The sequence below is a fragment of the Temnothorax nylanderi genome, unplaced genomic scaffold, assembly GCF_030848795.1.
Source record: "Temnothorax nylanderi isolate EJ_2023f unplaced genomic scaffold, tnyl_v1.0 TNYL_tig0049_pilon, whole genome shotgun sequence".
Lineage (NCBI taxonomy): Eukaryota > Metazoa > Arthropoda > Insecta > Hymenoptera > Formicidae > Temnothorax > Temnothorax nylanderi.
Genome location: NW_027249111.1, coordinates 700,322 through 728,218, shown reverse-complemented (window position 1 = coordinate 728,218; position 27,897 = coordinate 700,322). Strand labels below are relative to the sequence as shown.

Below are 27,897 nucleotides of genomic sequence, written 5' to 3'. Positions count from 1 at the left end.
GAATCCTTGAATGGAAATTAATAAAATCTCGCAGAGCAGAGTGACGCCTGTGACGCAGAGGTTAAGAGGTAACCGGGCACCCGGCGCACCGCGCGGATCTGCACGATCGTGTGTGATCATGTGGACTTGGCGTGGAAGGTAAATACCTACAAACAGCTTAAGAACGTTTGCATGTATACACGCACCGGCAGCCGGCAGCCGGCAGGAATGTCCCACGGCAATCACGGCATATACGTGTGTAGACACACGCTGCACGCATACATAATCGTCCGATTTGCGCTAAAGATGCAAAATCGGAGTGTCACATACGTATACCTAGCGGCCGCGAGACATTCCTGCCGGTGCCGGGTGCGTGTACATATGCACATATTTACACGTTACATACGCATGTACATATACACGTACGTCGTATAATAAACATTTAAGGAAAAGAGCAGGAAGCAAAAGTGAGATTGCGAAAGGTAAGAATAAGACTGAAATAAATAGATACACAATATATGCAATATCTTTGATAGAGCAAACTCAGCAAACTATCACCGAAGCTCATTTTTATATCCTTTCATTAAAAAAAGAACTATTAGAAATCTTATCCGGACGATTTGGAGAAATCAATTTAAGATTATTCGAATTGGCTGATGGCTGAAAGTTGAAAATGGCTTGTCGAGTCTGAAACATTATATATTGCGTGAACAGAAATAATCGCGTAATTATACGTTGAAATATCGTCGTCCGTATATTAATGCGAGATTAATTATTTATTAATATGTAATATTGTTTAATATAGCGTCATTTAATTGTCGCCAATCAATTTAATATTTTACTCGGTGTATATACGGGGCGCAGTTATAATGCGCGCGATGTATAATTAACGCTTCGTCGATACGAAATCTGTTGTCGCTACCGGCCTCGGTTGGTGATTATCGCAACGCGAACATAAAATTCCGAGATGCCGAGCCGCGCTTTGCTAATAGCGAACACTGTTATTCCCAGCTATTTAATGTCCTCAAAGCATCGTAATGCATATTATTACAGGTGGAATCAGTTTTTTAATCGTCACCGGAGACAACATTAACATTTGTTCTCGTGAGGCGCGAGTCGCGACGCTTCATTGATTTGCGCGTGTTTCTCAAAGATTTCGTATATAAATCATAACCGGAGAACCGGAGGTACAGCGAGTGCAACGTAGAACCGCAACCAAGAAGCTGGCGAATTTGAATTGTTAATGACTTTCCGTGAATCGTAACGACGACTTGTCAGTGGAAATCTCAGATCGCCGTCGCGTCGGTTCGCGAATGTTTAGACGAATGCAGACGACTTGAGAATATCCCGAGGCAACGCATGGTGAACTTTACTCGGCGCCTGATACAAATTTTCCTGGGATGATAATAGAGACTAATAATCGTCGCAAACCCGAAAATCTAAATTCGGTATTGTACTATTGTGTTATTTACGTTTCGATTGTGTTTCAATTGAAAAACTGCCATTTTACGCTAATTATTTTATTAATTTTCTTACTAAATTATAATAATAATTATAACAAGCTGGCAAAATGTAGAAGAAAAATGGCTGAATGCCAATTGGCCCGTATTGCCTATCAAATCATCGAATATCTATTATAATTACATTGCATCCGCTCTTTCGAAAACAAGTCCTCAGAAACAAAGACCGAAATAAATTATTAATATATTTAATATTTGTTATATTTAATCATTAATATATTAATGCTATGTCGATAATTATATATATAACGTGTCAATTTCAAACTTTCACTGTCTGCTATTATTTCTTAACATCTCGGCGTTGTTTCAAACAGTCGCATAACGCTGATTAACAATGTGCCATTCGGAACGCGATAAGCGAATTAATCTCGTCGATCTTGCGAACGGTCCAATATCGTAATTAAAGAGTTAACCGTCTCTGTATCTATAAATAATTATTACTCGACATCCCCGCCGATTGAAATGCGATGATAGCATCAGCGCGGTGCTGCGGGCTACCGAACGTACGTTTATAAATTTGCCGTCGAGATTATACCGGTGAAAAACGCCGGTGATAAACGCGCGATAAACTATAAGGGAAACGTCACGGCTGCGTGATAGGTGGATTTATTGCGTTCGTGCGGATAATTACCTTTTAACATATTCTTTTCATTATATTGCTAAAAAAAAAAAACATTCGCAGACTCTACGGACGAAGTATATATGTTTCAATCGCAAAAAAGTGTTGTTGCTTTTCGAACACGCTCATTAATTTCTTTGGAATAAATCTCATAAATCCCTTTCATCCATGTAAACCTAGCTGCTTTACAGGGAAAGCGCGTCGAATTTTTTTTCTTCGCCGTTTCAGGGATTTTCACAAAGGCTGTATATACACACATATTCCGGGGAATGACTCTCTGTCGAGTTATATGCTTCATTTGCAAGTTGCCTTTTTTTTTCATTTATCGACATTTTTTAATATTCATATGTGTAAATTTCTCGCCTCGACTCCTACCTATGGGGCTTGATTATACGCCCCGTGAATAACTTTTCGATCGACCGTTGGTAACATCGCAATAATGGACATGCATCAACTCAGGTTTAACCGTACGAAATACGAATTGAATACGCATTATACGTTATACATTATGCAATAATACAGATTCAACGCGCGTACGATGAATATTATATTAATTACAATAATTGTGAAATATTACTTAATAGATACATTGTATGAAATAAATGCTGCGAAAGAAAGAACGTATGTATGAACGTATGTATCTTCAAGATAACAGCTTTACATGAAATAGAAAGATTTATTTCTTATGTGTTGTTGAATAAATTGTACGTAAACCGTCCAAAGCGACTTGAAAATATTATTTTTAGTAATAAGACAGTAGAAAAGCATTGCAATTAATTATAGAATTATTATATGTATACAGGTGATGTGTAACAAACCTGACGCGAATAGATTGCACTTTCGGCGTAGAGATGAAGACACGAAATATATGAAGAGATTTGGAGCGATTCCGAACACACAGAAGCGGATTGTCGATATCAAAATCTGAATTCTAAGATATTGAACTTGGGCCGTTACATTCACATGTTTCACGCAGCCTGCATTATTACAATGTTATCGACGATCGGCCATATCAAAGGTAAAATATCCAAAATATAATTTATTTATGTTGTTGCTTATAATACTATAAATACATCTAAAATACTATAATACTTATAATTACTTATTACTATTTAATCATTAGTGGAAGTTACTCATTATAAATTATAATCTACATGACTAATCACTCACTCATAGACTTCAATTATTTAACAATTGTCAATTATAAATGTAGTTAAAAAATTTAATACTGCTAACAATTACTTCAGTAAACCCTCTGTATTCATTGATAATAATTTGTTTAAAATGTCTGTATTAATCTCTGGCACAGTAATTTTATCTCTAAAAACAAAAATCCAATTGGAGCTTAATGCGAGAAAATGGATAAAATAAATGAAACAAAATCTTGATTAAAAATAGAAAGTTTTTTTTTTTAAGTATCTTATACATTCATGTATCATAATATGCATACGTTGCATTGTAAGGATTATTTGAATGCACATTCTCTACACGGAAAAAAAGGTTTTGCTGCAACAGCAAATCTATTTATTAAGTATGGGACAACTAACATTTTTTGCTGCGAGAGCTAATTAATTTTGCAATAATAGCAAAACCTTTTGTTGCAATAGCAAAAAGTTTTCCTGAACTTTGCTATTGCAGCAAAAGGTTTTGCTATTATTGCAAAATTAATTAGCTCTCGCAGCAAAAATTGTTAGTTGTCCGTATAGTAGCAAATCCTTTTTTTTCCGTGTATCGGCCAATTAAATTATATAAGCTCAGAACTACATCGACTACACACACTGTGATTTTTAATTATAATATACCGAAGTCAGCGCGAAGCAGTTCATTTCGTAATCTTCGCTGGTACCTCGAAGCATATAACTCTGTCATTTCCTTGTCGCAATGCGTAACGTACGATTAGTGAAACCTGTAAACAAAAGTTATGATAAACATTTATTGCAAGAGGTTGAAATCAACTAGTTACGAAAGAAGCAAATTGCACAAAACTACAAGAAGAAGCCTTGGCTTCTTGCTTGCCAACTGGTTTTTATAATAATATATTTAATTTGTTAATTATTGATATACATATATATAAACACGCGATTATAAGTCTTCTCTTAAACTCTTAAAAAGTTCGAAAAATTACCCTGGGATATATCGTCAGCACAGGGAAACTGTTTCTGTATATATATTGTACGCCTTTCTTCAAGGGACAACCAGCTTTGCTACCATCGGCGTTGAAAATATTATCGCAGGCATTTGTTCCGTCGACTCCCACGAAGGGCAAGGGTACATTAAAAAGAATCGCGTGCACATCATTAGTCAAGGTCTGAATATCTTCGTTAGGCGAGAGTTTGATCTCTATGACGGCATCCGTTCCCTGTTTCAACGAACATTCAGGATTATCGCAGCCGGATACGCTGATCTGCGTGGCATCCTCGAACGGGATTTCTGAAATCAGAAATTATAAATCGTAAACGAATCGTGAGTGTAATTTATGCCCGCTGTATTTTTACATAGCTCGGTTTCGATTACGTAAGGTCGAAAATACATTAATCAGACCGTATGATTACTTTATTCACAAAAGGCAATATAATTTGATACTAAAGTAGTATTCCACGCGCTTTTTGTCCAAAGAATACGCATACCTACATATATTATACATTTGAGTAAAAAAATGCAGAGGCTAAATAATAACAACAATTTCACAACTTGAATGTTGATCGCCTTGAGATATTTCATCTTCTTCCGCGAGACTCAATGTCGTTGCGGTGTCCGAGAATGTGAAGTAAGAGAAAGTAATGGCTTGGATATGAGTCGTACAATTATCGTGCTAATAGATTTAATTAACAATTAACGATTAACTCTTAAGAATTTTTTTAAAAATTTATCGGAAATTTATCATATTGGTAGCAATTTTCATTAGAGCACTGTATTAATAATATAATCTCATAAAAAGTAGAGAATTAAATTAACCAGTTAATCGACATAACTCAAGTCTTTGATTTGAAAAGTGTGAGAAGGAAAATGTAAGTTTATCCACGTTGAAAGGTAATGATATGTTTGCTTTTCATGATTATGCTTGTATCCATAACCGAAGGTCATTGCTAAAACGACTATACAGCAGGTCAGCAAGACATCTTAGATAATAAAAAAAATGTAAATTGAATACTCTCACATAATATGCCTGCGTTATTAAAATTTTTTCATGCAGTCTTTATAAATACGATCTATTTGTGGATGTAATTTTTTATCACGTACGTTTATTTGCATAGTTATCGCAACGTAACAATTCAAATAAAAGGACACAATAAACTGTTTTTTGTTGAACGGAAAGAAATATTTCAGCTAAAGACATTATTCGATAAAAAAATATTTTACTAAACGTACGTGCGTTATGAAAGTGTTATCAAAGCGAAGTAAATGATATGCATATAATGTCACATTTATTGTCAGTTGCGTAATATCTTTTAACTCTAACATGAGAAACTACAGTTACAATTCTAACGGTATTCACAAATCAGTCCGTTAATATGTTCTTTCCTGCTAGTTTCCGTCGCCTCGTTTCGAACACATCAACAAAGAGACTTTACTCGAAAACTTATACGATCTCAAATATTTATGTGCTCTAACCGACGGGAAGCTTCTAATTTGACATTGAAATTCTAACGATAAAACATGTCGGTCGTAAATTAACGTTCAAGTTAGTATTCCGCTCATCACTTTCACCGCGTGTCAATTATGTTTCTCGTAACGTAAGTAATTATATTGGTATTAATAACAATATACTACAGCTCGTTCAAAACTTTGTTCATTTACATCTCCAATAATTAGCAATCATTAAGCGCATCGTGCAATAATAACATTATAACATTACGAGAACACTAATTGTAAGTATAGCCTCTGCTATGAGCATGAGACACAATCTTTGATATAATCACTCATTTTGCGTCATAATTTTTTCATTCATCGATAATCTTATTGCCTGATCTTTAAAGAAAAAATTCTATTTGAACAATTTGTCATAAGATTACGGATGATATATTCATGCCGAAAGATGAGACTCGATGTCGATGCTCGAAAAAATTTAACAAGAGGAAATTAATACGTCCGACAGTAGCATATAGTATGTCGGAGAAAGAATTTCAGATATCGAAAATCGTATCGCGACAGTTCCTCATTTATATTTATAGAATGTTCTAAAATATTTGATCAAATTTTGCCAGTATATTCCATATTTTATATATACATATATTCCAGGTAAAAACATTATGCAAGCGTATGTAAAATTTATTCTTTCATCACATATTACATGTTAATTGAAAGTTAAACGTTGGAAAAAGATTTCAACATTTAAATAGTTTGGTATTATGTAGATTGATATAAGTAGCGAATATAAATAAATAATTAGTACCAAATAAGAACAAGATATACAATTTAGCTTGGAATACAAGTATGTGTGGTCTGTCTGGCAAGATATACTATTTTTAGATTTTGGTTTGCTCTAACAACGGACTTTGTGAGCAGATCTTTTTATTTTTCTTTCTACTTCTATCTCTATGTTCGTTGATTTTGATAAACAATTTTCATGAATCACTAATTAATGCTCCTAGAGATAAAACTCATCGAATTCTTGATAAAATTCATATTCCTGTTTAAGAATTAAAGGGCTATTTGTTCTTCTTGGAAAGATAATATTCACATACTTATATACTTATGACATTTTTTAAGGATACAATTAGAAAAATATATCGATCAACTTTGGTCAGATATTTTAGAAACGCTCTGTATAATGCAATTTTAACGTAATGCAACGCCGAGAAAGTTTCACGAAGGTATTCAACGATATCGACAGATCCTGTCGAGGAAAGAGAAACTGTTTTAATTTTAAAATAAGCATCTTGAGATCTGTGACTTTTCCAATGACATCAAAAAGATAATCACGGCTCTCAGTACATTTAAAAGTAAATTATTTCCACAAACTTTTTATAACGTTTTACTTGTAGAAAATTTTCTTTTGCGTGTGTTTGAAATGACAATTTTGTTGATTATTTAATTACAATTTAGCAAATTTTCGTCTATCAATCCGTCTATATATATTTACGTAACGATGCTACGTGAATAAATAAATCAACTTCAAAAAATTAAAGGAAGAAAAATGAATTATTTCGTTAATTTTGTTTCATCATTGTCGAAATAGTCTGCTTTTCAAACACGATTTATTAGAAACTGCACCTGTCTTTCGGTAGATTAATATATTCTTCACAATATTTGTATATTTCTGCTCGGTTTGTATATTTTACGTACCAGAATCGCAGTAATTAACTTTCGTGGCACTGGTGAGCACGACGAGCGCCGCGAAAACGAGAACAGTTTTCCTCAGCATCTCGGTGAAAGTGTTTCTGTTTTTCCGTTCACGAAACCTCGTCAGAGTGCTGTGGGTCCGATCAGACCCAACTCCGGCTCTCGACTGACGACAGTGACGACTGTAGCTCGAAGCTCGAACGCGGTCACAGGTGCGTAACGGCGCGCCGTTCGTCAAACTCCTACTTAAGTGTACCTCACCAAGGAAGGGGATAATATAAACAAAGTATCGAAGTCCGCATGAAATAACTCATATGTTGATTTCAGAAATACTCGAACGTTCTCTAAATCGCTCTAAGTCGCAAAAAATAATTTGCATCTGAAAAAAAATGTACACGTGGTATAAATGAAACACATAGAAGTATTAGGAGTGGAACGTAATTAAGATTAGATAAAAGTAACGACATGGCTATATTTGCTAAAAGAACTTATTATTATTCTATGTTTTTTAAAGAACTAAAATGATAGTTTCGCGCACTGTTATATATTATAGGCCGGTATTCATAATTGGTTCTTATATTTAAGACCGTCTTAAGCACAATCTTAAGACGTCATGAACCAATCACAGAGCCGTATTAGCATCTTAAGACATTACTTAAAACAGTCTTGAAATAAGAACCGATTATGAATACCGGCCTTAGTATTGATATTTATACTCCGTCCAACGAGAGATCATGGTTCATCAAACATAAATAACGATAGATATTGTCCAACACTATTAAAAATAAAAATAATTTAACGCGAACACCTTGTTGCGGCTCTGTGGCCTATCGTTATTTATGTTTGATCAACCATGATTTCTCGTTGGACGGAGTATAGATATTATGATTAATACTCTAGGATTAATCGTCGCGATTAAATCTTTGTGATTAAATACGTGTGATAAATAACTCGACAATCATAGGTACGCGTGAAAGTTCCATGCTTTAGTCATAACTCGCAGCGGTCGCTCCATAATGTTTGATTCCTCCTTTTTTCTGACTTCGTTTCGTTTACCTCAGCACAACGAAACGGAAATGAAACGGACCACCATGGTCACAAGAACAAAGCACCGGAAATTAAGAATCTCTGTCCACCATCTCGTCTCTTTCCTTCTCAGTTTCTCTTTTCTCCTCTCTCTCTCTCTCTCTCTCTCCCTTTCTCTATGGCTGGATGAGTCTCCTTATTTTCAATGGCAAACGGGGATCTCGATTAACTCCCGTAAACCGTATACTCTTGAAATTATTGCCACGTCGGCATCATATCGAACAATGTATCTCGTCGAAACTCGGCATACCTAGCCGAAGCGGTAGAGCCCGACGTAAAATCACGATCTCGCATACGCTTCATCTACATTTAATAATCGGACAATAACGCTATTTCTTTTTCTCTTTTTTTATCTCTTTTTCTCTGTGAGTATGATACAGGCGATATAATGAAAATAATTGTAATTATAATCGGGATTTCCAGACGCAATCAAGAATCTGTCGCGTTGCTCGATTTATGCTCGTAACATTACCATGTCAAAGTATACATTGACTTTATAATGTCTTCATTCTTGGAAAATTGCCTCTGCACGAGAAACAATAACATCGAATATGCAAATCCAAACCCCCGGATGCGGTTTGGTGACTAATGAAAAGCTTTCAAAACAGTAAAAAGGCTCTCTTACACGTCAGACAGTCTAATAAAACACCGCCGTGATCTGCAATATTATTTTGTATAATACATACATACGTTTCGCGAGATGGGAGTAACATTGGTTGATGCGCTACCGTGAATTATCTTGTCAAGCCGACAGAATGATCAGAGTGAGTCAGAACGGTTATGAAACTTTTCTGAAATTGTTCCTGCGTGACGATAAACGCTTTTGTCTCTTCTACAGTTGATCAAAGGTTATTAAATGTGCAGTCCACTTTCTACTAATCTTCAACTGTAATTTGCTTAATTATTTCGAAAGGAAAAGATATCTGAAGGATAAACGGTTGAAAAAGACAGGATTTTCAAAGGATAAATTTTATAAGACATTTTAAAAAGTCAATTGTAATGATCTGCTGAATGCATGGAAATAATGACGACAGTCCCGTTGCAAATAAAAAATATCGGTTTGTTTAAAATTTATCCCGATGATATGAATGCGGAAGAAATATATTCCACTATTAATACGGATGTTATCAACGAAGGTCATGTGCTAACGGAAGAAATTACGTATTCTGTATTCAAGACGTACAACGAGTGCATTGATTAAGGTAGAAACCCAAAAGGAATACTAATTACTGTAGCGGCAGCAACCTTGAAGAAAGAGCTCCTAAAGATTCTTTCGATTCTGAATTGCGGAGAGAGAGATTGCCACAATTTTTTTCAAATTTACCAAATATTTTATTTAGAAATATTATAAATATTATGTCATAATTTCTTGTTTTTTTATCGCTAAAAGAAATCAATTAGAATTAATATAATTATATAATTAAATTAAATTTTCTGAATGCAAACTCATCGAGACAATAATTAGATTTTTATCCGAAAATGTCAAAATTAGATTGTTGATCTCGACAAACGAGAGTATATCGCATGATTGTAATTTTATTTCATTACTTTAATATTAATATTAAATTGTCTGGCTGTTGACTTTTAGAAAAGTTCATAAATACATTGTCAGGAATATATATATAATTCTGCTGAGTGTTAGTTAGTTATCTTTATTGTCTCCCCGAAGGGTACAATGTGACTTCCATTTCTATACATTAAATATCATGTATACACATACACAAATAACACATTATAAATTTACCAACCAATGTCATATTCATGTCACATTTTATTTTATCTCTATTGCCCATCTTCTTATTTTGTTCCTTCACTCTACTTTCTCTTTCTCTATCTCTCTCCCGCGCTGCCTCCTTCCACCTTCTCATCTAGTCTTCCCCTTGTCCCTCCGTCCCTCCTCTCCTAATATCTCTATCACTTTTCTATGTCGTCCTCTGTCCACTCGCTACATTCCTTCAATGCGTGCGTTCACGTCTCGACCCTCCAACCAAATAGCTTGCATATCTTTTTTTCCCAATCTTTGACTTCCTCCTCCTGCCATTCTTTTACCAGCATATCTCTTTGTACCATTTATTGTACTTCGACTCCCTTATCTTCCGCTCTCTTTCTTTTATTTGTATTTCCTTTTCTTTCTTTTCTATCTCCGTTCATTGCTTCTTAATGCATTCCTGTACTTCTCTCCCTGTCACCTCCACCCCTCTCTTCCTCATTATTTTAATTCTATTTTCTTCCCACTTGGACAAGTTCTTTGCTCTCTTAGTTTTCTCTTTTATTTCCTCCCATGCCCTTGCTAGTCCATTTCCCTTACCTTATTCTAATTTCTCCTCGTATCTCCAGGCTCTTTTCAAATCTCGTAGTCTTAAATCTTGTCCCTTGAATTCTTCTAATCAGCTCCTACTAACCATTTTAAAAATCTTTCTTGCATACCTTCCATTTTCTCCTAATTGTTCCAATCCCATATCTCTATACCATATCTCATTATCGTCCAAATTAGAGTGTCGAACATCCATATCCTTCTCTTTCAGTCTTTTTTAAATCTTCTCTTCCAGATTCCTTATACTTTTCTCATCGTCATGCCCGCTTTCTTAATTCTTTTCTGCATTTCTGGCTACAACCGTTCCTTTGTAGCCAGACTTTTAGATATTTAAACATTTTAACTTATCTCATTTTTCCTCCGCATTTCCAATTCTACTTTCTCTTCTCTCCCTCTTTCTTGAACCTTATATAACTTTCGATTTTTCTGTATATTTAATTCTAAATCTTTTTCTTTTAAAAATATTTCTTAAATTCTATTATCATTCCGTTATATCATTAATCTCATTTCATTTTCTTCTTTCGCTATCAAAACTATGTCATCCGTATACGCTAAGGAATATATATATTTTTTCCCTTAATCTAACTCTTCTTTCTTTTTTTTTTCTTTTTTTTTCATTTTTTCTCCGCAATCAAAATATTGAACAACATTAGATATTGCTCCCTCAATCCTTTTGCAGTCCAGAAGTCTTCTCCTTCCTTCTCTCCTATCTTCATTCTGCTTACATCTCTGTTTTAGCTTTTCTATAATTTCTTTCTTTACTTCTCTTTCCCTCATCGTTTCCCATAACACTCTTCTGTTCATCGAATCGAAAACAGGTGTTAAATCGATGAAAACATAATTCTATTGAGTAATTATAAAACTGTAAATATTAAATTACTGATTTGCTAATTCAAAAATTAGTACTGAATTATATATACATATATGAGTCTGGCTCATTAAAAAATCAGTTCCAATTGTAAGATAATTATGATGTCAATGCAAATTTCAAGATTAACACATATACATATGTAATAGAGCATGATTATAAAAACGCAAATCGTTACGAAATGTAGCCTCATTAAATATGAATAACTTGTTTATGAAATCATTAACAACATGCCGCGCGATGATTCTTACTTCGAGGAATAATTATAACAAATAACACTAAGATGAATTTAAAGTTTTGTAAATCATATATTAAGTTACGTAAAATAAATTTACATTAATAAATAACAACGCAGTTGAAAATAAAAAATAAAATTTTTCGCGTTTTTCTTGCGTCTCTCTCTCTCTCTCTCTCTCTCTCTCTCTCTCAATAGTATTTTAATAATCTCCAGTTTTATAACATGGGCTTAATCTGAGAAGAAAAAGTCATCATTTGCCTAGACATGCACCGTAATTGGTTTTCTATTTTATTAAAACATTTTATTATAATATTATTTCATACGGAGTTCTATATATGATTCGCACATTGCATGAACAGCACAATTATCGTTCCGCCTACATTATCAAGAATAGAATCCTATGTTATCAGTTACAGGTACATTATTTTTCGTTTAAACAATAAAAAGAAACATAATTTATAACATCCAAAGATTAATTTCATTGGCACCGGGATTGGTACTAAACATAAAAACATAGACATTTTCATTTTCGTATATTTGAATCATGTATAAAGTATTATGGATTATATACAGAGATGCGATGATCAATAAATCATGATAAAATAAATATTATTAATACAGGCAATTACAGTTTTTAAGTATTTACAGCCGAGTAAATAATAGGATATTATATTGATTCGGTCATCACAGTATATTTACATTTTGAGTCGACACGATATATATCATGCAAACGATTTAATTTTGAAATATATAAATTATCTTGTTAAATTATAATATTAAAAAAAAAATTCAGTATTTTCATAAAAATTATCTAATCATATATCATTCATATGCAGACGACTTTGTAACTTTAAGAATCACTTTGGACTGCTCCTTTTTTTAAAATAGGATGTGGTAAACACATTTTATGCCGCGTAGAGAGCAATAATTAGTAACTATGTGCCGTGATGATTACAATCGTTATTACAATTTAAAAAAAACCTACGATAGAGGTTTTAAAGAGGAATTAATGTTACATCCTTATGTTACAAGGTCATCCATGTGGGATTCTATACTTTTATTCTAGATTTTTACAGTCCCGCCGTTGTTCCTTGTCGGCGATAGTCTGAGTTCGCTGTTATAAGTCCGTTTTCCTTGGATATAGCCGTAATCGCGCTTCCAATTCCACTGAAAGTAGTGACGTTGTGCCCGATTTTATTCAAGTAATCTAACGTGACTTGACAAAAATTTTTCTCGTTCTGGATATTCATCGGCAGCAGCTGCAATTTTTTAATAGCTTCCTTAACAAGGCTGTTAATAATAATTACAGACAGTTTATAAATAGACAGTATTTTTCCATTTAAAGGTTTATATATTTGATAATATTCAATAAATAAAGTAATTATCTTATTAACATTCTTTGCGTGCGTGATGAGAACTAAAGAATATATAATTTCTACTATTTCCTTTTTTTTCCTTAAGAAAAATATATTGAAGCATAAACAGTTTCTGGGTTATGATTAATTATATAAGAAAAGATTTCAGCAAATGCAGATTAAGAAATTATTCAAATTCTCAATTTTTTCGAATTTTATTAAATAATAATTTTAAGAATATATTTCAATAACAACTTCTTTAAAACTATTATCTATTAATATAATCTTTTCAATTTTTTCATTTTAAATATTTTAAATGTAAGATTTTTAATACTTTGTTTATCTTTTATTAAATAATATTCCTTAAAATAACTTTTAGTACCAATTTCTTAAACTGCCATTTACGACATTTAAAAGTCGGTTTGACTGTAATGGCACAATGCGAACTTGGTGCCCGATTAGAATTAATTTCTTAAGTTGAAATGCTTATATCGCTTGAACTCACTTGATGATGAAGTCTGCGCGCATCAATCGCTTCCTTTATATCGTAACCGAACCAAAGATTCAAGAGCATCCCAATCGCCACGCCGCTCGTGATCTTCGAACCACCGGCTGCACCAATCACTAATCTCACATCATTCTTGTGATCAACCTTATAAAAGAAGTCGCACCATTGAATTAAATGAACTTAAATTAACGGTCTAGGACTCGCCGCGAACATCTCACTCATTCTCTTCAAGATTATTTTGAAAAAAAGTCTTTAAATTTTAGATTTCCACACGGGTTTAGCCATTCGAATTGCACGAGAAACATTGACGAGATTTTATGTGGCGGCAGCGAGAAAATCGCTTCGTACGATCGCGTGACGATTGCGAATTGCAATTATATCATTGAGTTGAACGATTCCCGGAATCGATGGTTATCATGGCGATGGTTAATTGCAAACTCATTGTAGTCATTTTATTAGACGCGTTTCGCAACGTTCACGAGACGCCCGACTGTTTTGTTCACCGAACACGCGACTGTTTTGTTACACATTATTCCCCGAGTTTCGAGTTTCCAGCGAATTTATCGATGGTCACATTCGCGGTGAAATGGCTTACCACTATTGTCGGGTTCATCGAACTCAACGGCCGTTTGCCGGGCCGAATAAAGTTCGCCGGTGACGGCGGCAGCCCGAAGCCGTTGGTGATGTTGGGTGAGCTGAAGTCGTCCATCTCGTCGTTAAATATTATACCAGTGGACTCAGAGCGTATCATCGCGCCAAACCTGTTAAATAAAGATGTCTACAAAGAGCACGAAAAATCCTGCGCATTATACACCGCAGGATTTTATCGTAGACCGCATTCGCTGAATCGTTCCATTTTTAAGGATAGATAGATAGATAGATAGATATAAACCGCGCTTTCAAGAACGATCATATCAAACATATATATATATTTCGAAAGTGAAGTGATTCAATTGATTTTCTCCTTCTCGTTTTTTAACGGGTCGATACACGAGGAGAGTATTATAGGAAAAAAGTTATACAATAAAGTTTCTGTTCGCCTGAAACGCGTGCCGATATTATCAAATAAAAATTCTGATATTTTTATTTAAAAATGTTATTTATTTAAAAATATACGTTTGATACTTTATAAATCGATTATTGTAATTATTTGAATATTTATAATGTACAATTTAAATTGACTAAATTCCATGGCATGAAAGTGAAGAAATTTTGCCTGAGCACAGTTGATTTTATACAAATTGTTTCGCAATTTAAGCATTCGATTAGAGTAATTGATTAGAGTATTTCGTCACCTACGATTTTACTTACACCTGATTGATGGTCGATGTGGCGGAAACGGCGGAACCGTCGGGAGCGAGGATGGAAACGTGCGAGGTCCCCGCATCCTCAATTGTTGCGGTGACGGCGCCGTATACCGCTGGATCTTGACTCGTGCTATCGTCCTTAATCCTCTCCTTTATCATTTCCGCGTAATCATTGGACGTTAAATTGGTGAGCAGCGTGTCTACAAAGAAATAATTCCGTTAATCAGTTTCATTAAACGCTTCGTAATTGGCAGAAGGAAATTCAAAGAATGTATTCGAGAAAATCGCGCTGGAACACAAATACCGAACCTCAAACAAGTTTCGCCAGATGCGTTTATCTTTACGTGATGATATACGGATTGACGATTATTAGGAAACATATGACGCAATGATTTCCAGAAAAAACGTGCTGTATCGCGATATTAAGTAAAAATAATACATACAGTTTAAAATAACGCAAACATATAAGAAACTCCGTTTCCTTCTTTCTTGCATGATTAATTTATTCTTGTGATTCATATTGATGTCAGTATGAGAAAAATTATCTTTATTTATGAACGGTATCCTTAACGCATTAATAATCAGAATATTTTAATTTTAAATGTGCATAACATTTTCTGTTAATGTTATATGCATTGTTACCATTTTCCTAACGATCTCGTAAAGTGATTACTAAACAAATCGTTTTTCATTCATGTTTAGGAACTTTTCTAATTGTTTGCACCCGACTACTCTTTTTTATAATTTTAATGACTTTATTTATAATAGTATAATATATACATATGTATATGTATATGTATAATTTAAAAGATATATTATCGAAGAATCGCGTTAAGAAATGTTATACATTGCGCGTTTACGGTCCCACCTATGCCCTCGACAAAATCAGGGTCCCCCAGCTCTGTTCTTCTTGCGTAAGCCCACTTGAAGGTTTCCACTATACGTTGCCACATTTCATACTCCTTGCGGACCGGTAGCAAACGACGAAAGACATTCATTATGAATACCAGAATTGCGCCCGAGCCCGGCGGCGGGGCACTGTAAATTGTCAGGTTTCCCATTTTCAATGCGATCGGCTTTTTCCATATGGCCCTGCAAAGTAGACTCGCATCATCAATATGCTACTGTGACTTTCGCACCTGTCTTCTCCAAGTTTTCGATCCTATCAACCTCCCAGTTCGATATTATCATCATTTATCGTCATCAAGTTCACAATCATGAATAACTTATTGTAAGAACGGGGAAAGTAATTAACGTAAGAGCAGCTTAATATTTACTTTTATATAAGATTTTTGTTGTGATAGTCACAAAATCAACGGTATCTAATCTGTTCTTATAATTTTATCAATCGACTGGCTGTCGATAATGACATTTAATATGATTTCAATCAGTAATCTGATTCATATTTAATTTAATGCTTTAATACTAATTGTAAGATGCAACGACAGAGATAAAAACTGTTATTTTCGGTCATAATATCCTGAATCGATTTTTAAATCGACTGGCTGTAGATAATGACATTTAATATATAATTTCAATCAATAATCTGATTCATATTTAATTTAATGCTTTAATATTAATTGTAAGATGCAACGACAGAGATAAAAACTGTTATTTTTGGTCATGATATCCTGGATCGATTTTTAAATCGACTGGCTGTAAATAATGACATTTAATATGATTTCAATCATATCAGTAATCTGATTCGTATTTAATTTAATGCTTTAATACTAATTGTAAGATACAACGACCGATATAAATTATTTTCAGTCGTGATATCCTGGATTAATTCTTTTAATATAATTTAAAAGTTTTTTAATATTTTCGTTACAACAGATCGTCAGCATTGTTTTTATCTACATAATGACATTCCATTTTTATGCTCTTTCGTAAAATTTTAACTGCGTAAAAGAGAAAAGTTTATAAGAAATAAGTTTATTTGCCTTCGGTCTCTAGTTTAATCTATATTTAAATGGCATGCTTTATTTTACGAGCATCCATAAAATATTCAAAAACCCAGAAATAAAAAAAAACGTACTACACACCTGTATTGTTGAAAATCTCGTTTCGTGATTATTCCTTTAAACTTTGTTATCTCCTCGACCAATTTGTCTGTAATATTGCCATTGTAAAATACGTCGGGGCCCTCTTCCGCTATCAGCTTCAACGTCCTCGCCAGTTTGGGTCTCTTTATTCGGTCTCCCGCCTGTAAGTGTTCCTCTACTTATTTCATAGTTCTGTCATTCCACGAGATGTTCACCAGACAATGCGAGTGTTTTCAGAGTTTTAAAAATGATAAGAGGTTCTGGAAGCGAAAAGCGAGGTATTACTCACGATCCACGGTTTATTGGTCTCGGGATTTATGAGTATTTCAGCCAAACTGCTCTCGTTCTTTATCATAGGCTCCTTGTTGGCCAGATACGCGGCGAGATAATCATTGACGCGCGATCCAGTTTCGCACAATTTAATGGTGGGCTCGAATAACTCAGACCACAGCAATTTTCCGTATTTTTTATGCGCTTCCCAATAGCCCATAAGCTCACCGGGAACAGCGACTGCCAGGCCACCTATTCGACAACACATAGATTATCTAGTCTATTGATTACATCGGCTCGGCAGACCATTGTTATTACGCGCGAGCGAAGGTAGTGAAACACATTTTATAATTAATCGTTACGTTACATCCGGCAGTAACTATGACATCTTTTAAGCGATTCTGACGTAAATGTGCACATATCAGTAAGCTTTACTGCGAAAAAATCCTACCATACATGGCTAACTTAGCATTGCCATCGAACATGTCCTCTGTCGCAGCCATCGGGGCGGTCTCTCTCGCGTCCAGATAATCCGCCGTTTTGCTCTTTGCGTCCCATATCGTCATAAAAAATCCACCGCCCAGTCCCATGCTTTAAATCGAATGTAGAAATGTTTCGTTTGCTGTATATTTCGTTCGCAAATTTACATGCAATTAATCGACTCTCGAATCTCGCGACTGTCGAGTCGCGAAACGTTCTCCATAGGAAAAAAAAGAAGATGAAAAATAGAAAATTGCAATACCTGTGCAAGGATGCGACGCCTTCGCAAAGAAGTGCCGCTATCGCCGCATCCACTGCCGAACCATTTCTAGATAAGATATCGACACCAATTTTTGAACATTCTTGACCGTTTGTCGCCACGGCACCCTGTTCATGAATATTTCAATAACCGTGAGAAAAACCTTTGAAATATACTATATTACGTATTACATCTACTTTATCTCACGCTAGACTTCTTTCTTTTACATATATATAAAACAAAGCGAATATTTGTGAGAAAATAGCAAATGAAATGAAGCAGTTATTGAAATAACAATTCCAGTGAAAATATTGTATATTTTCGAAGCAAATACATACGCGCATAGCATTACTTCTATTATTTACTGTTATTTAATATTAAATTTAATCCTGTATTAATTAATTTTCTGTTATTGTTAGGAGACGTATTACGAGAGGTATTACGAATTTGGAAATAATCATATCTTTTTTCTGGAACGCCATATTTTAATTAAATAAACAATTTCGAGAATACGCTTTTGTTTTATATATGTATAAGTCAAATGTCGATATCTCTATTACGTTGTAATAATGTAATTAAATTAGTCTTTGTTTTTTATACTCTTTGATGATTGATAAATATTACCTTCGCATACCGACCCAGTTTAGAAGAACTGATGTACTTTACACCACATGTAACGTCTGAATTGAGCGTGAAGACTACAATTAATGCCACGAAAACGGCCACAAGTACGACTGCCGTCACGCTGAATATAATCAGCTTTTTTCGCACTCTGCGCAAAACATTTAAAAATAAATATTAAAAATCAGATTTTTACGATTCGTTCTTTGATTTGTTCTCGAAAATTCGTAATTAAATATCAAATGAAAGCTGCAATAATGGCTGCAAGACCATAATACAATCTCTAACTTTAAACATTGCTAAACTAACTTAATCCGCATAACATTCCACGTATGATTTTTATTTGAAATTCGCGTTTAATATGTAAAGAAATTTTTATTTTCTACCGCATTGATTTTATGATATGCGTAAATTAAAATCCGGTTATGCAACGCAAAATTAATCGAAAAGTTGAATAAATCGAGTTATTACAATATGTATGTGCATATATTCATTTTTTTAATAGGAAGTCGATGATTACGATGTACGTCAAATTACTACGTGATTGATGAAAGAAGCCGCACAATAGTGATCATAACATAAAAGTCAGTAACGCTTAGAGCTTCTGCCGGTTACAATCTCATGGTCGCTCTATGCTCCAATGGTTTACCATGACCGCATTTACACCTGTTGTAAAGGCCTATTAGTGGCAGCAAAATACAATTATAACAGCATGCTTACATTATGCAGCGTGAAATAATTTTACGTCATCTAAAACAGTTATATGATTTATTTTGCAACGTGCAATAATCTCATGTAACAATATACGATTTATAAATAAATATTGAAGAGATCTGTCTATAAGTAAATAAAATTGAAATTAAAACTGAAATGCACGTTCGGATAAATTAAGGTATTGTGCTACAAAGTTAGTAATTTGCACAGTTAGACGAGATGTAATAACCGTTTATGAAGATAAAGTTTCAAAAATTTTTTTATAAGCACTCCCGTAATCAACAACGCATTTATGATAAGATTAGCGATCTAAAATGTTTATATAATTAAACGTAGATATGTATCACTCGCGAGAAATATCAACGCGCCGCGGCGTGTATCAATTGTCACCTTTATTGCCGGCGTTAATTCAAGAACATGGTCAGTTATCACAGTCGTGCAATCACAGATTTGCACACGTAGAAGACATTTACTATGCAATTCGCTGAGATTACGCAATGATGTGTATACATCATTCAATACATTCACGCACCATATGGACTTAGCGTTGAACCATTACAAACTACACCTTTATCCTTGTCAATTTCAAGATAAGGATACGGCTGTAAAATTATAAGAGACCTACTTTTGCAACAGGTTAATTAATCATACTTAATTAAACATGTTTAAAGATCAGTAAATATTTAATTATCGCGCACTTTATCGGTCTACCAATTTCTTTATGAACGTACAATAAAGATATAACTTGAAGACATTAATGTAGTAGATACGACTCGTGTAGATAAAGCGATAAAATAATTTTTTTTTACTTTATTAATCAGGGGATCAGACATAAAGGAAGTGAATGACTTAAAATTAAATAAATGTCTTCTTTAGTCAATGTTATCGAATAACACAGGCCTGCACAGGTGGCATAGTTTTTTTAAACACGATTTACAGAATTTCAAATTACTCGATAACGTTAAAAAAGAAACAGATTTATCGCAATGCGTTAATGAGTTTTTACCAAGGTTTTTACACTTGAAAAGCATACTACGTTTTTTCACAACTTAAACATTCTTATTACGTCTTCGTAACTTCAAATTAAATAATGCTTGCTTAATTACAGGTGCGTTTAATTAATTACAGGTGTATTTAGTTAATTACGAGTGTAAGACTTTAAATTGCACAACATAATGTAATTTACAAGTATTTTACATACTTTAGGTAAAAAGATATGTCAATAAATATTTCTTTAATAGTATATACATATAAACACATAATTTTACTCTCAATTGTGAATTTTTAGCAGAACTTGCAAAAAAATATATCTTTCGTTTAATAAAAATGTGTTGTATAGGTATACATAGATATAATTAACTTAAACAATGCAACATAAATTAATTCTATAATAATAAGAGCATCCACAAATAAAATTTATTATTTTTACATGGCAAAAAAAACAAATTTTTATAAAAGATATTTTATAAAAGATATTCTTTAAAAAGGTTTGACAATATTTAAGTAAGAGTAATTTCCAAAAAAAGCATACGTATATAATTTGTAGCCAGAAAAGATAATGAAAAAGTTGCAAAAAATTGCCAATAATTCTCTTTTGATGATAAATTAGAGAAAAGGTTGTAAGATTTTTTTTTTAATACTTTGAAACCTATTCTTGTATTCATTCTTAGTACAAAGATGTGGCACTGCGCAAAAATATACATGCATAAATTGTGGATGCAACTTTATTCATAGCTAAGTGCTAAGTTAACTGCTTTTGCAATTGTAGTAGAATTATCATGTAGTCAACAGCGTGCACAGTAAGCGCAACATTCTGTTAGGAATGTAAAGTAAAATTGTCGACTTCTCAAAATAAAATTTTTTGTTAATTTACGACACTTCCTAGAGATTTTATAACGACTACTCGCTACAAGATGAACAAATTAAAATTGAATTGTTCTTTCCGTTATCATGTATACGTATTCATACACATATTTACCACAAATAATATAAACACAATAAACTACAAAAGTTTCAAACTACATGTTTCATTTTTGTAAAATCTGGTATTCATTTATGAATTCACTAAATAATGTTTGCAAGAAAATTTATATTTAATACTTGATAAATTTTAGGAAACGATGAATTTAGGAGCGAAATATTCCTAAAGTAAATAAGTATAAAGTAAGTCGATCGTAATTAGCGTTAATTATTGATATTGTTGTCGTATTATTTTTCCTACGAATATTTGGTCTTGAATATTTTTTTTTCTTTATTTCTAATGTATTAATTTACATGTGAAATATAATGACTCAGCAAATAAATATAGCACAAAAATATTCAAGTGGATTACGTTAAAAAAATTCTACTCGACAAGCACATTCTCTGCACAAATCACAAGTTTATGCAATTTACGTTTGCACTGCTTTAAGCATCAAAAATGTTGCGAGCTGCGGAAATAAAGAAGTGTTTCACGTCAGCGTCAATTTCAATTGTCGCGTACACAAAGACGGTCGCGCAACGCGCAACTTTCACTCATGCGTTGCACGTTGAATTTACATTAATTTTTAACACATTGAACGACGAATTAGAGAGACCGTCATTTCAGTAGGAAAAAAGATTATGCAAAAGTCGTGGTGTCAACATAGACATTTTTATTACTGCCTTCGCGGAGCGATAAAAAAAAAGTATACCGACCCGATCATGTTGAACAGGCGAACGTAACTCAGCGAGCATGACAGAGCACCCAGCCTTGACTAAACGTTTCTCTAAGCCGATCGCTTCTCTTATAAGACCAACGATACCGTTTCTATCTATTCATCCCCACTCGCTTGTGCGTATTTCCGGAAGCCAAAACAAACGCGCGTCTGATTTATATCGTTTTTATTTTTATATTAAGTATCTTTTCGATCCTATCACTTACTTTCCTAACATTGAACATAAATTATTTTACTGGAATAAAAGTTATAATACAATATATAGTATAATATATAAATAAATATTAAGACCACACACACACACACAAAGAGATCTCTATTTAACCTTCAGTATATGGCGGATTACGAATCAAAATTTTCCGGAGTTTATATTAGTTTAACAATAATAACGAGATATATTTTATAAAGGAATATTTGTTTAGAATTTGTATTTCCCCGCAATGGATTTTACAATATCTAGAGATTACGTGTCACAGTAAAATTAAACCCAGGGAAGTACAGAAACAATCGCTAATTATTCCGAGTATTTCAATAGCAATCTTTCTAAAAACAAGTTTTCTTGTATTTTTGTATTGCATAATCATAATGTCCACGATTACGAATATCATATAATATTACAATATTAATCGCATAAAAAAGGGCATAAAGCCGTAACAAGGTCTTCGTGTTAAGTTATTTAATAAAGAATTTTTTACAGACGTTTCGGCCAATATCTGGCCATCCTCAATGTAGAAAATAAATTAACGGATCAACTAACATATTATTACCGCATTAACGCAACGCACGCACAACTTCCACACATTACTGTCACAAGTCATTTTCTGAGTGACTCAGCCCCGAACCACGGTACCATCAACATCACGACTTTCTACACAGAACACCAAAGGGCTTACGATCATGTATATTGCACATACGAAGTAATATGCGATACAAATGTAGACGGGTAGCGTTCTTAGATTATATGTTAGAAGGACTATGTGCCTCGCGTCTCGTATAATGCGTTAATCGTCCGTTTAAGAAAATGACTTGTGACAGTAATGTGTGGAAGTTGTGCGTGCGTTGCGTTAATGCGGTAATAATAATGCGTTAGTTGATCCGTTAATTTATTTTCTACATTGAGGGTGGCCAGATATTGGCCGAAACGTCTGTAAAAAATTTTTTATTAAAGAACTTAACACGAAGACCTTGTTACGGCTTTATGCCCTCTTTTATGCGATTGATTTTTAATCATTAGAGCCTTTTAAGTATATTACAATATTAATAACATACAATATTCTAAAAGTAATACACACATCATACAATGATAAATGATACGCGTCTCTAATAAGTTACATCTACGCAACGATAGTTAAAAAATAGAAATGCCGAAGTAAAAAGAAAACAATGTCACAGCATTATATACTGTAACAATGCCACATATGTGTTCAAACACTGAGCCACCATTGAAGTCCACTGTACGTATTTAACGCTGAACATAGCCATATCTTCACTATATATATGCATATTATATGCGTAGCGTATTCATACATATGTACAAAACGTTACATATGTAATGAGCGTTTTATAAATAAATTATCGCATCTCTCTTATTTTTATGCGACGGCGTCGAGCATAAAGGAGAATTTCGTCAGAGAGAATTTTCATAGAACGAATATTCACAGCTCGATCTTATATTTAAGATCTTATAGGTGGGATTCAGTACGAATTTTAAATATCTAAAATGTAATCTTAAATATTAAAAAATCCGATTTTCTATTAAAAATTATCTCAATTCCCTGCAGACTATAGATGGAATATTAAAAACTACCTAAGATCAGATCTGAAACGATCTTAAATACAAGGTTGGACTGTAAATGCTTGTTGCTTCCCTTACTCTGATCTTGGGCGAGCTTAAGATTACATTCAGCTAATAAAATTATTATAAATATAAGATCGAATTTTATAAATGCCGCCCATTGATCGAGCCTATAGAACATCAGCGATTATCTCGAAGTATAGGGACTGTCCAGTCTTGGGACACGCACGGTGTGTTTCTAGGGAAATGCGTTGTCATCTTCGCGTCCACAGAACTCCAGACTCCCAGAGTGCCGGAACGAGACGGTGAATTGCTGACTGCTTAGAAAACGGCGGAGTCATTTCGAGTTTCCTGCAGAACAGTGAATATTTCGGACAGCCGAGACGATGACGGCGAGATACGACAGAGCGATCACGGTTTTCTCGCCAGACGGCCATCTGCTTCAGGTGGAATATGCCCAGGAAGCTGTCAAGAAAGGCTCGACGGCGGTACGTTGAACAGTGCGACCTAACCTCCCTTCTTCCTAAGTTGGAGTATCACTCTTTCGAGTATACTTTACCGGGTCCTCTCGTCTGTCCGTCGATCTACGATCTTTTTGTTGTCATGCACGGGATTTTAATTATAACCGAGTAACTTTATTCATCTACTTTGCGTTATGACTCTGCGCGAATCCTTTATACAGGTTAGGTTGATAGTTCTGCAGCTGGACATGTCATTTCAGTCTCGTCTTCGTCACATCACTTTGTAGCATTCTATTCTTGGAAATAAAACATTAGAAGTGACACAATTCTAGCTGAAATTCTTAACAAAATTAATGCTATTTATTTTTGGCTTGCTAAACGCAGGTTGGCGTACGTGGCGCAGACGTAGTGGTCTTGGGTGTCGAGAAGAAATCTGTCGCTAAGTTGCAAGAGGAACGTACGGTGCGCAAGATATGTCTCCTGGACGATCATGTAATTATGGCTTTCGCAGGTACGTTATTGGCTTGAGGATAAATATTGATTTTATATATTTTACGTTGCAAATGGAATAATTGTTTTTAATCTTCTTAACAGGTTTGACCGCTGACGCAAGGGTACTGATCAACCGTGCGCAAGTTGAATGCCAGAGTCACAAATTAACTGTAGAAGATCCTGTTACCTTGGAATACATTACGAGGTATATTGCAGGTACGACTAGAATTTGCACTCTTCCGCTGAACAGAAAACTGGAATCTTCTCTAGTATATGTACACGAGACGATGTTTGAGATCAAACTTGGGAGTCAACCGCTTTTATATGAAGCCATGAATCTGACAGAAAAACTAAAAACGGTTGTTATTTACAGGCTTAAAACAGAAATATACACAAAGTAATGGCCGTAGACCTTTTGGAATATCCTGTCTCCTAACTGGATTTGATTACGATGGTGTCCCACATCTTTATCAGACAGAGCCATCAGGGATATATTACGAATGGAAGGTACGTGTGTTCAATTTCCTAAATCTTTTACCAAATAATTGAATGTAATTATTTAATAGCTAAATTTATATCAATCTCTTCTTTCACAAAGGCGAACGCAACAGGTCGCAGCGCCAAGACTGTACACGAATTCTTGGAGAAGTATTACACCCCGGAAGAGGTATCGACGGAAAAGGGTTGTATAAAATTAGCTATTAAAGCGCTACTCGAAGTAGTTCAGTCTGGGCAAAAGAATCTGGAAATAGCGGTAATGCGACGCGGGCAGCCATTACAGGTATATCTGCAATTTGTATCCAGCTGCACAAACTTGATCTCACATCTTGACCGAAGATAATTTTCCACTATTTTTAAAACATAAATTCATAATGCATGTAATATTTTAGATGTTGGATACAGACACTATAGGCGAATACGTGACGGAAATCGAAAAGGAGAAGGAAGCAGAGGCGGAAAAGAAGAAACAGAAAAAGTGATGCCTTGTGTTCTACTATGCACTCAACTATACTACCATTATTAATTTTTCTTATAAAATAAACATATTGCAACAAAAATAGAGGGAGGAAGGCATATAAATGGAACGCGATGAAATTTGTGATTTTTTTATTCATACTGTCTACTGTCACAGAACCGTGTAAAATGTGTATACAAAACCATTCGCCGTATATTTTAAAGTTTTAAGATTTAGATTAATATTACGAGGACAAAGATCATAATCTGCTACGAGTTGTTTTCCAGCAATAAATTATTAAATTTCATATCTATGTAATACATCAAGTCATCGTTTGCTTTATATACATATATATCTTGCCTTCTTAAAAGTGATATATTTTTAATTTTAATATATTATTAATAAATCACATTACATGATTAAATTGATACCACTAAATATCAATAGATCTTTGCTGTTCTAACTGTGATTTAACAAACAAGATAAATAATTTGATATTTTTGTCAATGATCTGATATCAAAATATATCGTTTTATTCTTGAATATATTCTGGAGATAGAGATCTTCCACGATGATTAAATACTTGAAAGGATGGTAGATTTCGCAGCGTCTCCCAAGATTTATTCTCCAAATCGACAACTGCCCGAATCTCTTTGAAATCGCCAGCGATGTACATAACGCCATACATGACGACAAATAAACTGGCTATACCTTGGATTAAAATCTATAACAAGTAGTAAAGCATTCCAAGATAATGTTAACTTCATTGAACTTGGGGTAATATTTTATGCAAAAGCAAGAACTTTTGGCTTTTTATATAGAAAGCAAGTAGCCAGCTCATCATGAACCATAACTCACATCGATTGGCAAAGTGGTAAACTCCTGTTCGGTGATCCGCAAGTAGGAACGATCTATAAAAAGAAAGTAATGAAATCGGTAACTTTTTATTCCTTTCTAACTGTACTTTGTTCGCCTATCATCTCGGAAATTTGATCATGCACGTATTTTACTTTAAATACATAAAATGCAAAACAAACGAATCTGTAAATCTATCATTCTAACCTAAGAAAGTGACAAACTGAAGGAATAATGCGAGTACTCACGCTGTGCCGCCGAATAGGCTGCATGTAATATAGACATAAATCCTACGAAAGTTATAAATTTATGTATAACCGTAGCAGACATGACGAGCGTATAATATCACAGATGAGGCATTGAAATATTGAAATTCGACAACGCAGCAATGACGCAACGAGAACAATCATCGATTATTTCACAGTTATCCTAACATCCTAACCCAAGTTATCCCTATGTTTTGCGCGCCTCTTCTACGCGCACAAAACATGTATCTTGAACTACGTAGCAGCCGGATGCCGGATATTTCCAGCAGTTAATACATGTTGTCCATGGCCTACAATTCTGTTTTGCGCGTTATGTCCATTCACAAAATGCCTAACAAATCTAACAATGCCTTACAAAAATGTGAAAAATGACGATTAAAAATCGACACCTTTATTGATACATTTTAAAAACGTAAAAACGAAGTAAAATAATAATTTCATAAAATTCTATATTCGAAATGTTCATAATATGTCAATTCTTTTAAACATCATGTCGCTAGAGGAGATTCAACTTTCTTATAGTTTTGTAAAATAGCTACAGCTACAGCTTACTATTATGACTTATAATTGTTAGATTAGGGGCCGATATCACATAGTCTCCGATTAACGTGATCCTCCGATTAAACTCACTCTTCGTCTCTTTCTAGGGGGACAGTTAGAAAGAGATGCAGAGTGAGTTTAATCGGAGGATCACGTTAATCGGAGACTGTGATATCGGCCCTAGCACTTCAGAAGGACTGAAAGCAATATGGTCGAAACGTGAAGATTGAGATTCAATCAATGCGGCCAGTTAGGTCGAATTAAACATTTATTTTGTCAGTTGTTATTATTATTATCGATGAAGCAAAAGATTATTTTCTGTCACAAAAGTGAAATTATTCTTACTTGTCTATTAGAAAAGTATAACATGA

At 34.1% G+C, this 27,897-nt stretch overlaps 4 protein-coding genes across 6 annotated transcripts; 1 reads left to right on the top strand and 3 right to left on the bottom strand.

Moving 5' to 3' along the window:
• Positions 1 to 26,172, top strand: Prosalpha4 (proteasome alpha4 subunit). Of its 3 annotated transcripts, none has more exons than XM_071706121.1 (8): positions 1 to 138; positions 2,921 to 3,136; positions 24,230 to 24,445; positions 24,803 to 24,929; positions 25,013 to 25,126; positions 25,284 to 25,417; positions 25,509 to 25,691; positions 25,801 to 26,172. In XM_071706121.1, the coding sequence occupies exons 3-8, from the start codon at positions 24,344 to 24,346 to the stop codon at positions 25,888 to 25,890; spliced, it is 750 nt and encodes a 249-aa protein (XP_071562222.1). In that variant the 5' UTR covers positions 1 to 138; positions 2,921 to 3,136; positions 24,230 to 24,343; the 3' UTR covers positions 25,891 to 26,172. The 3 variants fall into 3 exon arrangements, with proteins under 3 accessions (XP_071562222.1, XP_071562219.1, XP_071562220.1); XM_071706118.1 differs by having other exon boundaries at positions 24,200 to 24,445; XM_071706119.1 differs by lacking the exon at positions 1 to 138 and having other exon boundaries at positions 2,857 to 3,136; positions 24,200 to 24,445.
• On the bottom strand, positions 3,503 to 7,592 carry Npc2b (Niemann-Pick type C-2b). The gene is made up of 3 exons (XM_071706122.1): positions 7,405 to 7,592; positions 4,244 to 4,548; positions 3,503 to 4,024 (listed from the first exon to the last, which is right to left on the bottom strand). The coding sequence occupies exons 1-3, from the start codon at positions 7,481 to 7,483 to the stop codon at positions 3,941 to 3,943; spliced, it is 468 nt and encodes a 155-aa protein (XP_071562223.1). The 5' UTR covers positions 7,484 to 7,592; the 3' UTR covers positions 3,503 to 3,940.
• LOC139772430 (glutathione hydrolase 1 proenzyme) lies at positions 12,424 to 22,251 on the bottom strand. The gene is made up of 11 exons (XM_071706117.1): positions 22,143 to 22,251; positions 18,756 to 18,903; positions 18,135 to 18,259; positions 17,844 to 17,983; positions 17,412 to 17,644; positions 17,123 to 17,283; positions 15,946 to 16,169; positions 15,082 to 15,277; positions 14,366 to 14,531; positions 13,768 to 13,914; positions 12,424 to 13,166 (listed from the first exon to the last, which is right to left on the bottom strand). Exons 1-11 carry the CDS (start codon positions 22,148 to 22,150, stop codon positions 12,978 to 12,980), a joined length of 1,737 nt encoding a protein of 578 aa, XP_071562218.1. The 5' UTR covers positions 22,151 to 22,251; the 3' UTR covers positions 12,424 to 12,977.
• On the bottom strand, positions 26,001 to 27,173 carry Emc5 (ER membrane protein complex subunit 5). Its single transcript, XM_071706123.1, has 3 exons — positions 26,969 to 27,173; positions 26,724 to 26,776; positions 26,001 to 26,589 (listed from the first exon to the last, which is right to left on the bottom strand). Exons 1-3 carry the CDS (start codon positions 27,048 to 27,050, stop codon positions 26,398 to 26,400), a joined length of 327 nt encoding a protein of 108 aa, XP_071562224.1. The 5' UTR covers positions 27,051 to 27,173; the 3' UTR covers positions 26,001 to 26,397.
• Between the last annotated feature and the right edge of the window lie 724 nt (positions 27,174 to 27,897).

Coding starts and splice junctions, on each gene's coding strand:
- LOC139772430 (XM_071706117.1), bottom strand. Junction 17,984..18,134: donor GGCGTCGCATCCTTGCACAG/GTATTGCAATTT, acceptor TTCGATTTAAAG/CATGGGACTGGGCGGTGGAT. Junction 13,167..13,767: donor CGCGCAGACTTCATCATCAA/GTGAGTTCAAGC, acceptor AAAAAATTGCAG/CTGCTGCCGATGAATATCCA.
- Npc2b (XM_071706122.1), bottom strand. CDS start 7,483: ATGCTGAGGAAAACTGTTCTCGTTTTCGCGGCGCTCGTCGTGCTCACC. Junction 4,549..7,404: donor AGTTAATTACTGCGATTCTG/GTACGTAAAATA, acceptor TTCTGATTTCAG/AAATCCCGTTCGAGGATGCC. Junction 4,025..4,243: donor TGCTGACGATATATCCCAGG/GTAATTTTTCGA, acceptor TTTTGTTTACAG/GTTTCACTAATCGTACGTTA.
- Emc5 (XM_071706123.1), bottom strand. CDS start 27,050: ATGTCTGCTACGGTTATACATAAATTTATAACTTTCGTAGGATTTATG. Junction 26,777..26,968: donor AGCCTATTCGGCGGCACAGC/GTGAGTACTCGC, acceptor TTCTTTTTATAG/ATCGTTCCTACTTGCGGATC. Junction 26,590..26,723: donor TTACCACTTTGCCAATCGAT/GTGAGTTATGGT, acceptor TACTTGTTATAG/ATTTTAATCCAAGGTATAGC.
- Prosalpha4 (XM_071706121.1), top strand. CDS start 24,344: ATGACGGCGAGATACGACAGAGCGATCACGGTTTTCTCGCCAGACGGC. Junction 24,446..24,802: donor TCAAGAAAGGCTCGACGGCG/GTACGTTGAACA, acceptor TGCTAAACGCAG/GTTGGCGTACGTGGCGCAGA. Junction 25,418..25,508: donor GGATATATTACGAATGGAAG/GTACGTGTGTTC, acceptor TCTTTCACAAAG/GCGAACGCAACAGGTCGCAG.